General features: G+C 37.7%; 1 protein-coding gene across 1 annotated transcript; it reads left to right on the top strand.

Moving 5' to 3' along the window:
* The first annotated feature begins 8,245 nt into the window (after nucleotides 1-8,245).
* Nucleotides 8,246-12,103, top strand: LOC120082619 (tropinone reductase homolog At5g06060-like). The gene is made up of 5 exons (XM_039037871.2): nucleotides 8,246-8,725; nucleotides 8,834-9,041; nucleotides 11,100-11,316; nucleotides 11,414-11,520; nucleotides 11,614-12,103. Exons 1-5 carry the CDS (start codon nucleotides 8,433-8,435, stop codon nucleotides 11,794-11,796), a joined length of 1,008 nt encoding a protein of 335 aa, XP_038893799.1. The 5' UTR covers nucleotides 8,246-8,432; the 3' UTR covers nucleotides 11,797-12,103.
* Nucleotides 12,104-13,835: the final 1,732 nt, after the last annotated feature.

The following is a 13,835-nucleotide window of genomic DNA, read 5'->3' as shown; positions in this document are numbered from 1 at the left end:
ATCGTTTAATAAACGATCTTGCTCTCAACGATCTCGCGCATAGCTCATTGCTTAGCTGTCGCGTCCATCATTTAGCGCTGACGCCTTATCGTCTAATGCATTCACTCATCGCTTAGCGTCATCGGCCAGCGCCTGCATCTATTGCCCAACATCACTTAGTATTCCATCTATCATGTAGCACTGACGCCCATCGTCTAACACAGCACGACTATCGTCTAGTGCCCACGCCCATTGTGTAATCTGTCGCTTAGCACCCGCGCATCATTTAACGCATAACGCTATTGTTTAGTGCTATCGTCCAACTTCCATGCTTATCGTCTAGCGCTTACACAAATTGTGTAGTGTTTAATGCCTATCGTTTAGCCCGATCGTCTAGCGCGTCACTTCTCATTGTTTAACGTCGCGCGCATCTTCACGATCGTCTAATGCATCGCTTAGTTCCATGCATTTACTACACGATCACCTACCTCATCGTGTAGTATCGTGCATTTTCTATACGATCACCTACCTCGCCACTCATTTGCTACATGATTGTTTGCCTAGTGTCTTGCGCTCAACATCTCGTTCTCTCTACTCTTGCTCATGAGCAACTCGGGCAATGCCTCTTGCTAATGCCTTGGCCAATCATGCGTCCAACCTTACAAGCTCACGCATGGTTTCCTTCGGCTTCATACTATACTTAGTCTCATCTCATGCGTTAACACCAAACACATGGTTTCTTTTGGCTTTACACTTAGCCAAATTTTCACTAATTAAAGCTTATCTCAAGGCTACTCAAGGAAAATCTATTCAACACTTAGAAATTTCCTTCTCTCCAACATAGGATTTAACTTATACTTAGTTAATTCTCTTAATTACCCGCTTAAGTAGAGAAATTGAGATTCGGGTTTCACATTTGCAGTGGAGACTGCATGTTATATCTTGAGTAACATTCCCTCGAAAAGTGTTTCTCAAACACCTTTTGAGTTATGGAGAGGCCGTAAAGGTAGTTTATGCTACTTTAGGATTTGGGTTGTCCATCACATATTCTAGTGACTAACCTAAAGAAGTTGGAACCACGTTCGAAGGTTTACCTCTTTGTAGGCTACCCCAAGGAAACGATAGGTGGATACTTCTATGATCCGAGTGAGAACAAAGTTTTGTTTCTACAAATCCTATCTTCTTGGAAGAAGACCACATCTGGGATCATAAGCCATGGAGTAAGCTTGTTTTGCGTGAGATTTCTAGTGAGACTAAGACTGCTGAGGGTTCAACTAGAGTTGTTGAACAGGCCGACAGATCAACAAGAGTTTTTAAGGTCGGAACATCTAGTCAACCAGCTCAAGAGTTGAGACTACCTCGACGTAGTGGGAGGGTTATGAACCCATCGGATCACTACATGGGTTTGACTGAAGCCCAAAACATCATTTTGAATGATGGGGTAGAGGATCCGTTGTCTTTTAAGAAAGCAATGGAGGATGTTGATAAAAATGAATGGATTAAAGCCATGAACCAGAAAATGGAGTCTATGTACTTCAATAACGTCTAGGAGTTTGTTGATCCGCCAGATGGGGTAAGACCTATTGGTATAAGTGGATCTATAAGCGAAAGAGAGGTGTAGATGTAAAGGTGCTAACCTTTAAGGTTCGACTCGTGGCAAAGGGTTATACCCAGGTTTAGGGAGTTGACTATGGGGAAACTTTCTCGCCTGTTGTCATGCTCAAGTCTATCAGGATATTCCTTTCCATAGCCACATTTTATGATTATGAAATATGAGAAATGGATATCAAAACTGCCTTTCTTAATGGTATTCTTGAGGTGACCATCTATATGACTCAACCAGAGGGGTTCATAGTTCTAGATCAAGAGCAAAAAGTTTGCAAGCTTAATAGGTCCATTTATGGGCTGAAACAAGTATCTAGATCATGGAACATCAGATTTGACACCGCGGTCAAGTCATTTGGCTTTGATCAAAACGTTGATGAGCCTTGTGTCTACAAGAAAATCATCAAATGTTGATCATGACAACAAGTGATAGGCGAATGGAATTGTAAGAACAAACGATTAACCCTGTCTCAGGCATTGTACATCGATCAAATGTTGATCGGGTACAGAATGCAGGATTCCAAGAGGGGTTTATTACCCTTCAGGAATGGAATCGTTTTGTCTAAGGATCAATATCCTAAGACACCTCAAGAGATTGGGGAGATGAGACAGATTCCCTATGCTTTAACTGTAGAAAGCTTAATGTATGCAATGTTGTATACGAGACCCGACATTTGCTATGTAGTAGGGATTGTCAGTCGGTATCAGTCCAATCCAGGATTTGATTACTGGACGACGGTCAAGATGATCCTTAAATATCTTCAGAGAATGAGGGACTACATGCTCGTGTATGGAGATAAGGATTTGATCCTTACAGGATACACAGACTCTGACTTTCAGACCGATAGAGATTCTCACAAATCGACATCGGGGTCAGTTTTCACTCTTGAATGGAGGATCTGTAGTGTGGCAAAGCATCAAGCAAGGATGCATAGCGGACTAAACTATGGAAGCCGAATACGTAGCAACTAAGGAAGTTGTTTGGCTGAGGAAATTCCTTTCAGATTTGGAAGTTGTTCCAGATATAGATTTGCCTATCACTCTTTATTGTGATAACAGCAGGGCTGTGGAAAATTCAAAAGAGCCTCGGAGTCATTGTCGGGGTAAGCATATAGAACAGAAATACCATTTGATTAGGGAGATTGTGCATCGTGATGATGTGATCGTCACAAAGATCGCGTCGGAGCACAATGTTGTTGATCTATTTACAAAGGCTCTCATGGCTAAAGTGTTCGAGGGTCACCTGGAGAGTCTGGGTCTGCGGGACATGCGACATCTTATCTAGGGCAAATGGGAGATGATATTGGGGTATGCCCTAATTTATTATATATTGTACATGTTTTATATTGTATTGTACATTATTCTCTCGAAGCATTAGGATAAGTGAGAGATTGTTGGGATTGGTGTCCTAATTCTCCCGGAGTCTCATTGTTTGTAATTATACACATTGTTTTATGAATAAAATAACTGTTATTTCATTGTGGCATTTATTCATATCCAATAAACAAAACTCCATGGTTATCTTATGTAAACTTAAGCATGTATATGTGATATACAAGTGGATCATGCCTTAAGTGATAACCTAAATAGGTCTGTAGTATAAGGATTAAGGTGGGATACCTGATCCTGGTGACACTCCGGATACAGCCCGCTTTGTAGACGTTTGCAGGTGTTGTAAACTACTACAGATGGTAGATCCTGACCATTCATGTGGAGACATGTGAGCAGGGATGTCCTATAAGACTGGACCACAAGATGACTAGACTCTGTATATAACGTCGTTGATACTAGAGACTTACATCTCACCTAAATGACCATAGGTGACACGACCCCAATCTTGAGTGTTTTTGGAACTCCTACCTTTTAGGGTAGTCCTTTGATTAGTATAGGTGAGAGTGGCCAGATTGCCAACTCAACATGCCTACCTTTTTAGGGACTTTTCTTATTTGGGAGCTGGGAACTCACTTACACAAGATGAAATTCACTCCTTCCCCGAAGTAGGGGTAAGTAGAAAGATTGCTCCCTTAAGGGTTGATTCCGAAACTTGAACATAGTGACCACAACTTCTATTTGGAAGAAAGGACTTAGTCATAGTAGGACTATGACTTATGTTCATTAGAGGATTCAGTGATAATTAAGGAGTTAGATGTAACTACAGGGGCATAACAGTTGTTGGATGAGCTGTACTTACGAGCGATCTGTGAAGGGTTGTCGCACTATTGATTGGTTAAGATGGACACATAATATATTTGTGGTAAAGAGAGTTCAATTGTTGGTCTTTAGTAGAGTGTCTGGAAATTAACGGATGGTGGATCCCGTGACTAAAGAGTTTAGTCAGTTATTCACGTACCGTTGGAGCTTCGAGCTACAGGTCTATAAGGTTCTATTGGTAGCTCAATGGATTCAATTTGAGGATTAGTTCTTGGTGTTGATTTGAAATGTTCAACTTGACCAGAGGTAATTCGATTATATATGATATGATCGGTATGGTGTATGAGATACATCAAGTGGAGGATTAATGTAAATGAGATTCACATTAAATACCATGGAATAGAAAAAGAGCTATAGTTTATATGTTTCATGAGATAAAATATTAAAACTATAGGTTATAAATATATTATGATAAGTTAGTTATCATTTATATTTATAATAATATTAATTATTGGATAATTATCTCTTTTTCTCTAATAACCAATTGAATGTGAGGTTATCGGTGGTTTCATGGTAACCATGAGATAAAAAGGAAAAATGTTAGAAGAGAAAAGAGAAAAGAAAGGATTTGAGATTTCCAATCTCAGAAAATTCTCACGGAGTAGTTGTCAAGTAAATAAGATTTACTAAGCGACAGTTTGGAGGTAGCTAAACGATCATGGAGTGTTCTTAGGCAATATACACTCAGTTAAGCGATGAGCTAAACGATCGTATAACTTTTGCTAGACGATCGCTTAGCTTTTCCTAAACGATTGGGCATTGACCTATACGGTAGGTTCTTCCATCTCCCACTTGCTCAATCGTTTACACGATTATGGTTCCTCCAGTTTTCTGCCTCAAACCAAGTCCAACAGAGCCCACCCTCTGGATTCTCATGCCAAGAATACCAAGGTAGCCTTCTTGGTGGTGTCATACTCAACTCGAAATTTTCGAGGTTCTATGGAGACCGTTCGGGGTGTTCGTGACCTTGGCGATCGCTTAGTTCGAGTGCACGGTGTTTGTGTAGTGTAGTGGTCGTGTTGGACGAGCGTTCATGGGTTGTTGTGTTGCCGTGATCGAGCGTTCATGATTAAGGAGCTCGAAGATGAGCCTGCAAAAGTGTGTTGCTCTTGTCCTTGATCTTTTGTATAGCATGCTGTAATTTCTGTATTTTAGCATAACCGTTTGTTTCCGTTTGTGATTGTAATTATAAAGTTCATATACGATTGTAATTTGGAATGATCCTTCTGCTGCTCATGGAAATCCTTGTATTCAATTTCCTTCACTATTCACAAGTTTAGTAAATGGTTACCATTATTCCAATTGGGAGGATGGTGAACTTGTTCATGCACATGTCCGGTCATCTATAAAATTTATCTTTTACGAAATAAAACAGGATATTTAGGGCATGCATCCAGAATAAGATATATGTTAGGAGAGAGGAGTTCACTGTATCGAATTGTAAAAAGGGACAAGGATCGTAAACTTACGTCACATTCAACCCATGAGCTTGATTCAGTCAATTCTGAAAAAATGACTTGGATAATGACTGAAATGCATTTTCTTGAACCTCGTGGTTCATATTTTTGTCGGCAATCCAATTCATCATTTTCGTAAATACAACATGTGGAACCTCATGTGTCATGGAGTATTGGACCGTTGCTTTAAACAGTGTCGTAGGTACTCCAGGAAAAGGGTACTTAATCGATGGACATTCCAAAGGAAGTTGTACCTTCTTTTTGTTATTTTCTTCTTTGGTTCGGCTGGAGGTGTGTACTTGACACCAGTCTTTCTCTTACGAGTGGTTTTTTGACTCTCGACCATAACCTACAAAAGTATAACAAAGTGGTGAACATGTTGAATAAAAAATATGAAGAAAGAGATTTTCCAATCACATAAGGATTATACCAGTGAATCGAGACGTATGGTGTCAGATTGTGCGATAGGCGGTAGCTCTAGCAGGCATTGTTTCTCAGAAGGTAGAGGTTCAATGTCCTCTTTACTCGTATCTGGAGGTGGAAGAATGGTGGGAAAGGCAGCAGTTGAGGTATCGGGGTGAGATATAACAGAGGATGTGGTATCAAGCTCTGCGGATAGAAGAGTGATAGGTGAGGCCGAAATATCAAGCTCTGTGGATGGAAGAGGAACGGGTGAGGTGGATGTATCAGGTTGTATAGGTGAGGTAGGTGACCGAGGTAGAGGTGGGGTGGGTGACCTAGGTAGAGGCTGAATGGGTGACCGAGGTAGTGGTGAGACAGGTGACTTGGGTAGAGGCTGGATGGGTGACGTAGGTAGAGGCTAGATGGGTGACCTATATAGAGGTTGGGTGGGTGACCGAGATAGAGGAGGGATGTGTGACATAGTGGCATCGTGGCCTATCTGTGGAGTGGGTGACCTCGTAAACACCATGGAACCCTTCATAGACTGTAACAGAGGCATAATGGCTGACAATTGTGCTTTGAACTATCAATACTTCACAGGTACGAATATACAAAAGGATAAACATTGGCTCTCTCCCTGCGGCTTGAAAGCTTAGGCTCAAAACGCTCCTCCTCAGGCTTAAGATGTACATGGCCCACCAGCACATCATGAAACATATCCTTGTTGGGGGGTGTAAGTGGACTGGTGGATGTTTATGTCATCATCAGATTCGTCGTCCCTCACTCCACATTCGGCATTATCTTGTTCATCACCTTCCCTACCTTCTAAACCATCCTTCCTATTCGAACGATTGCCACTTTCTGAACTACTAGAGCTTTTCGAACTCTCAGCGTCAGAATGTACTTGTCTTATGGCCTGTCTATCAACTGAGGTGTCTCGAAACTCCTTCTCAGCATCAGACATGACAAGACCCTCTTTGACTTTCGTCTGCATTAACAGTCCAACCCTTGAAGATGGTTAGTGTTTATTTAAAAACCAAATAAACATATTGTGGCTAGATTACACTTACATTTTGAGACTTTAAAATGTCTCTCTCGAGTACTTTGAATGACATCAAGTGGGAGTATGACCACTGTAATATACGAGACACAACTACCTTGCTCTTTCGAGTAGAAACGTTCCCTGCTACCGATGATAGGATCTCATACGTTCACACCTAAATATGAAACAACACATATTTATAGCTATGTTATTGTTAAACCAAAGATAAACTTATGTTAAGGAACATCTACATGGAATGCTTGGGGAAATCCACGCAGCGAGTACTTAACAACATAATTTTTATCTCCTCGCACTTTCTCCTTGTATATACCAACCTTATCATCCAATGCAGTCTTGAGGGCGTCGAGTTTCCTCTCCCAAATAATTGTACCCCAATCTAGACTGGTGTAATGATCTACGTCCTCAACATCTTCAAATATAGTATGATTGACTACACTCTTTTGCTTGTTCTTTCCCATCATTGCAATTTCTGTGTAATATACTAGGGTGATTTTAATAGCATCATCGTCATTTTCAAACTCCAATTTCTTGTATTCTTCTTCTAGTAAATTCAAGTGGAATGCATTCGAAGTCGACTGATTGCCAAAGTACCTCATTGCAAGTTCTTGTGAGGACTCCTCACTCCAAACAACTCACGTAGGGGGCTGTCACAAATCAGTAATCAACAAAAAATCGTCTTTCGAAAATGCGATGACCTTTCCCCCAACCTAAGCAAATCGAGTCCGCTCTCTACTTCTTCATTTCCCTCAACAACATATGGTAGATAATTAGGTTGTTGAATACAAGGTCAATGTCTATAACTCGCCCAAAAACTGTTCTCTTGAGCATCTTTAACTACCCTCTGGTAAGCTTCTCCTTCACAATCTTGTTACCATTCACAATGTGGGCTAAGCTCGTTACTTGCTCGAGAAACCTATCGACTTTACGTATTTTCAAAGCTTTTGACATCTTAAATTACTTATACATGATATGAACATTCAATCTATCAGTTAATAGGTTCTTAAAGAAAAATACCAGTAACTATACATAATGTTAAACTCTCGCTATAATTGCTCTTGCTTATCTCGCTCTAGTTTGTCTCGCTCCCGCATATATCGCTCTCGCCTATTATGCTTTCGCCCATATCTTCTACATCCTCAACCCACGCAGAACACATTGAAACCCAAAATAAAAACAGATGTGACCGATTACTAAACCCCGAAACCCACAGAACTTATCGGCTGATTCCAACTCAATGAAACCTAAATAGACACAACACAACATGCACGACCAAGTTTAAATTCACTTACCTAAGAACTTGGATTGCAGCAGTAGATGGACAATGATTTTGCAAAGCGAGATTGAGCGGCACTTCCACGTGATAATTTCGAGCAACACCTTCTGGAACGACTGTTATGTTTGAAGAGAGGGAGGGATATCGTATGGGGGACAAAAGGAGGGGCAATTTTGTAATCTCATACCACGATGACGTCACATAGGGTCAATTGACATTTTTTTAAAAAATGGGATCATTCAACATTATGAACCCAGATTTTAGGTCATCAACCCAAATTTTCTTATTATTATGAATGACTTCAACTAAAATCTGAGAATCTTATTCAAATTCTCGATAGAAAACTTGCGAAAACAAACATCGATAGCACAACAAGAGTAATCGCATAGTGGCAAAACCTGCAATCTGTTGAGGCCATCCCCAAGAGCAAGAGTGCTTAAGAATGTTATTGGCTCTTGTTTCTCCTTCATCCTTCTATTCATTCTCTTCTTCTACCTTCAACAGACCCACAAACCCCCCTCTCTCAACATTCTCTTCATTTCCCATTTCGTGCTCATTCAAACCTTTTTGGCTTTCCCCATCACATTCCTCTCACAAACTCGTTAAACGCCTGAAACCCATTACAAACCAAACTGAATCAGACTTCAAAATCAAATATGGAAGTACCCCAGTTGACGATCGGTGGTCTCTTCGTGGGAAGACGGCCCTCGTTACCGGTGGCACTCGCGGAATCGGGTAAATTAATATCTGTATGAATGAATGGAGTCGATTTTCACTTTTCTTTGTTGTGTTTACTGTTTATTCCTCTGTTTTATGAGAATTTGGAATTGGGTTTTGGTTTAGGCGTGCGATTGTGGAGGAATTGGTGGGTTTTGGGGCGAGAGTGCATACTTGTTCTCGGAATGAGGGTGAGCTGAGACAGTGTTTGAGGGATTGGAATAATTTGAAATTTGAGGTTTCTGGGTCAGTTTGCGATGTGTCTGTTCGAGCTCAGAGAGATGAACTAATGGAGATTGTGGCTGATACTTTTGATGGGAAGCTCAGCATTCTTGTAAGGTGCACCCTATCTTGTGCTTTGATCTGCTTTAGATTATGATGCCAATTTACTTTGTTGGGTTACTTTCCTTTCAATCATTCATCCTACTGGCCTTAAATTGAATAAATTATTGGAAGGAACCTTCTAGCTGCAACATTCTTTAGATGTTGTGATTGCAATCAGTGTTTTTCAAAGCTCATGGCGCAATAAAGGGCAATAATTTTATGGGACTTAAGCATAGGGCACAAAAAGGCGTATATGGGGGCGCACTACATTACTACATAAAGAAGGGAATGTATAGTTGAAATGAAAAAGTATCAAGAAAAGACCCCTGAACACAAAAAAAAATTGTGCATTTAGGTTTAGTAAATTTGATTATTTTGTAGTTAATAAGAAGAAAAACCCCTATTGTTACTTTTTTTTTAAAAAAAAGACATAATTGGGCCTTGGGGCTTCACAAAAGGTGTGCGCTTGAGGCGCCCCTTAATTTGTGAACCTCACATTTTCAAAACGAGGCACCAAACCTGCATCTTGAGCCTAGGCACGCACCGGGAAGACATTTTAAAACACTGATTGCAATAGTTATAGAATTGACAACATTGAATGTTATTCTTGATAAAATTTATTTGGCTAAGAGTAAGACCTTGTCACAACTCTCATGAATCATTGCCATGAACTGTCAAGGAAGCTACATGAAGTCTTAGAAAACACGTGGCCCAAGGAAGTCCAAATCAGAGGATGAAGAAAGCTTTTATTTGACACGGGATTAAAAAAGTTTCCACATATAGGAGGACTTGAAGACGAGCAATTGAAGTAGGCCAAATTCTAGAGACAAGCAGCCTTGGAAGCCCACACATCTTGCAAATTTTGAACTATTCATTGGGATTTACTTTGAGGCTTTAGTTAAACTCCTTGTTAGGATTTTTAATGTGTAAAATACAAGACCTTCAAGTTAGCCACTCACCCTCAAAGGCCAAGGAGAAAATTTTAAGTTCTAGCTAGTAGGCATCTCGTCACATTTATTATTTTCCTTTGCTAATTGTTAAAGCTAATTCTAGGGATTTGTTTTTGAGAGTTTTTCTCATGCCCCATTATCGTACATGTAAGGCTTTGTAAGGCCTAATTCGTACTTGTAAAATGGTTTGATATCTTGATGATGAAACAAATTTGAGAATTTTTTCTTTTGCGAATTGTCGAGAGCATGCATGTACGTGCAATTCTATACCTTTAAAAATATATAAGTTTCACAACTTATCCAATTTGTTGAGTGTTTCAAACTCGGGACTAGGAACTTGTTATCCTTGCTTCTTGGTATTGGACCACCAAAGGCAATCCCATCCTAACTATCCTTTGCGTCGAAACCTTTGTGTGTGAAGGGTTTTGATGTTTGTGTTCTAAGATCCGCACCAAAGGGTTTTAAGCCAATTTATCATGGTCTCTCTTGTCATTTGGTATCCGAGATTTTGATTTGTATCAACTATTTAGAAGGGGTAATACCGATGTCTTCAAAGGCTAAACCGGTTTTGGAGCATTTACTATAGAAGATATGAAGCTCAAGTCTTGAGGCAACATGAGCTGTACAATCTTGCATAAGCTTCTTATATTAGACACATAAATCTGTTCTAATCCAAAATAGGGTAAGTAAGACTAAGAGGTTAAAAATTTTAGTCTCAGCCTTAAGGTGAGCGAGCTTTAAGGTGTAAGCCTCAAAAGCCTTGTATACATTAGATGAGACAATAGAGCGGTAGCTTTATTCAGTAGAATGTAAATCATTTAGCTAAAAATTTTCGAGTTTACTATTTCTTAAATAAAAGAATTGCGCCTTTAAAGATTCTTCAATGAAATCCTTTGGTGGATCTTCACTCTGTAAATGTGTATGTAACTTGTTTCCTGCTGAAATTTAATCATTAGGATAGTTGCTGCTTTTTGGCAAATAGAGTTTTTATTTCCCTTTTTGTAGTATGAAGTTTACCTAAGGCTGAGGTTGATTTTAAATTTGCTATGAACTCATCTTCCAGCATCATATTCTTTCAATCCTTATGGACCATGAACACCATTTCTACTATCATGTAGGTGAATAATGTGGGTAGAAATATACGAAAGCCAACGACAGAATTCACAGATGAAGAATTTTCTTTTCTTATGAAAACCAATGTCGAAGCAGTCTTCCATTTATCTCAACTTGCTTATCCCCTTTTAAAATCATCGGGCGAAGGAAGCATCGTATTCATGTCCTCAGTCTCGAGTTTGGTGTCTCTGAAGTCTATGTCCGTTCAGGGAGCGACCAAAGGTGATCAACTTTATCCGTCGTATCTAAATAGTGTGGATGCAAAAGTTATTTTCCTTGTTGGAATATTTCCTAGCAATTTGTGAATGATTCTTTCCAGGAGCTATCAATCAACTCACAAAATATTTAGCTTGTGAATGGGCAAAAGACAACATAAGGAGCAACGCAGTTGCCCCATGGTACATCAAAACGTCAATGGTGGAACAGGTAAATCTTGAATAACGCCATTCTGTTTTAACCCGTGAAGAACCCGATCATACTGTTTGTCTTCCTGATCTTTTGTGATATCTTCTCTTCTAGGTGCTGAGTAACAAAACATATGTAGAAGAGGTATATTCCCGAACCCCGCTTCGACGATTGGGAGAACCAAGTGAGGTATCATCTTTAGTTGCATTCCTTTGCCTACCTGCTTCATCTTATATTACTGGCCAAATCATTGGTGTTGATGGTGGGATGTCTGTTAATGGCTTTGACCCAAGATAACATTAGAATGAACAGCTCTTATTTATCAATCATTACTTATCAGCTCTCTGATACGTATAGTTCGAAGTGTCGATTTTCTTTAATTTGCAAAGATGATACTCCCAAACGATTGAAACTTCCATAACTTCCTCTCTCTTCTTTCCCCCATTTTAATTTTTTTAAAAAATTGTTTTCGTGGTATATGGCTCATGACATGTGAAGGAAAGATGAGTTCTATAGTTTGGAAACATTGAGTGTATATAGGAACCATGACTGTGGCTTGCTTCCGAATGTGATTTCTCTTGCAGAGATGTGTTTATGTTGTAAACTATCATTGTACATGAGGATAATTTCTTTCTCTTCATAATCTTTTGAATTTATTTCCATAATTATTAGGGGCCGATAACCATTTAGGCAATGTTGGATAACTGTTTGGTTTTTTGTTTTTAGTTTTGAAAACTAAACATATAAACACCCCTTCTAAACCCTCCTACCTTAGAACTCGTGAAATCCAGCCCAAACACGACACCATCTCAAGGAATCGAAAATAGTTAGGTTATTATGGATTTCAAATTAAGAATGGGAGTAATGAAATAAGACCTAAGATGGAGACTTATAACCAAGATTTAAACTAATAAAACTTAAGATTAGTAATAAATTCACCCTCAACCAGCATCAACATTAACGAGTTCATCAACCAAAGGACTCCAACAACCAATCAGCAACCAAAAGTGAAAGGAAAAACCAATATTAAAGAGTTCAATTCCTTTCGTTTTTTTTTAGATTATTCTCCCTTCCTTTTCTGTTTTACCTCTCTTCATTTCCGTTTCTCGTTTTTACTTATGTGAAAACTCAGTTAAGACCGTTTGGATTAGATATATTATTTTATGGGTATAAATATTAAATATTTGGATCTGAATATCTGAGATAATTAATATTTGGAAGTTTAATATATGTGTTCAATCTATCAATTTTGTATATGCAAATCAAAATTAAATAATTACTTAATTAAATGTAAGAGAACATTAATGTAGTCATCAATTAAATAATTTATTGCTATATTAATTAATTTTTTAATCAATAGAAATAAAATAAATTAATACTTTTATGTTAAACATAATTGAATTAATTAAAACAAAAAATATTAAATTAATTATAATATTTAAGAATAATAATTTATATTAAAGAGTTAAAAGATCGCATAAAATATTAATTATAAAGGTATTAGTTGAAATTTATTAAGTCTAAATAATATATTTACATAATAGTTAATTAAAATTAATAGTTGAATAATTGATATTTATTTATTAATTAATTAGACTATATTTTTACTGTTCATCTCTCATGCATAAAGATTCCACAATTATGGAGGGTATTAAAAAGTCCATGTCAATTTTAAACATTTGTTTGAAATTCTATGGAAAAACCTATGATACGGGTGTTCGAGATGATCTGAAAAATCCAATTAAACCAACTCAATTTGCACGGTTTAGGTTGAATTATGAATTTATTTGGATTGCATTGGATTCAAATAAATGAAAATTTTATGTATTGGGTTCAAATAAATGAAAATTTTATGGATTAGGTTGGTTCATGAATCTATAAAAAATAATCTAAACTAACTCGAACTTTTAATATTAAAAAATATTTTTTTTACTTCAAATACAATTATATATATACATATATTTATTTTAATATTACTTAATTTCATGATTTTTTTTTAGATTATTTATTATCAACCAATTATTTGAAATAATTGTTTAACATTATGGAAATAGGTTTTTAAAATATAATTGATTTTCTAATCTTATTTCTATGTGTGAAAATAATTAAACAAGTTCTTTTACATATTAATATATTACTTTATTTTAAAACAAAAATTTAAATAATGATCCAAAGCAATCCAACCCGAATATTTCATGACTAGATTGAGTTCATTATTTAATAAGAGTTGTTTAGGTCGAAGGAATTTACAACTCTAACAATTAAGTTTAGTCTAAAAATTGTTTCAACCTAATCCAATCCAACGTACAAACACCTTAACTTATGAAATAAATGGG

This window comes from Benincasa hispida, chromosome 8 (genome assembly GCF_027475165.1).
Source record: "Benincasa hispida cultivar pf3 chromosome 8, pf3_genome.v1.1, whole genome shotgun sequence".
Classification (NCBI taxonomy): domain Eukaryota; kingdom Viridiplantae; phylum Streptophyta; class Magnoliopsida; order Cucurbitales; family Cucurbitaceae; genus Benincasa; species Benincasa hispida.
Note: the sequence above shows the minus strand (reverse complement) of the source record. Positions and strands in the feature narration are given on the sequence as shown.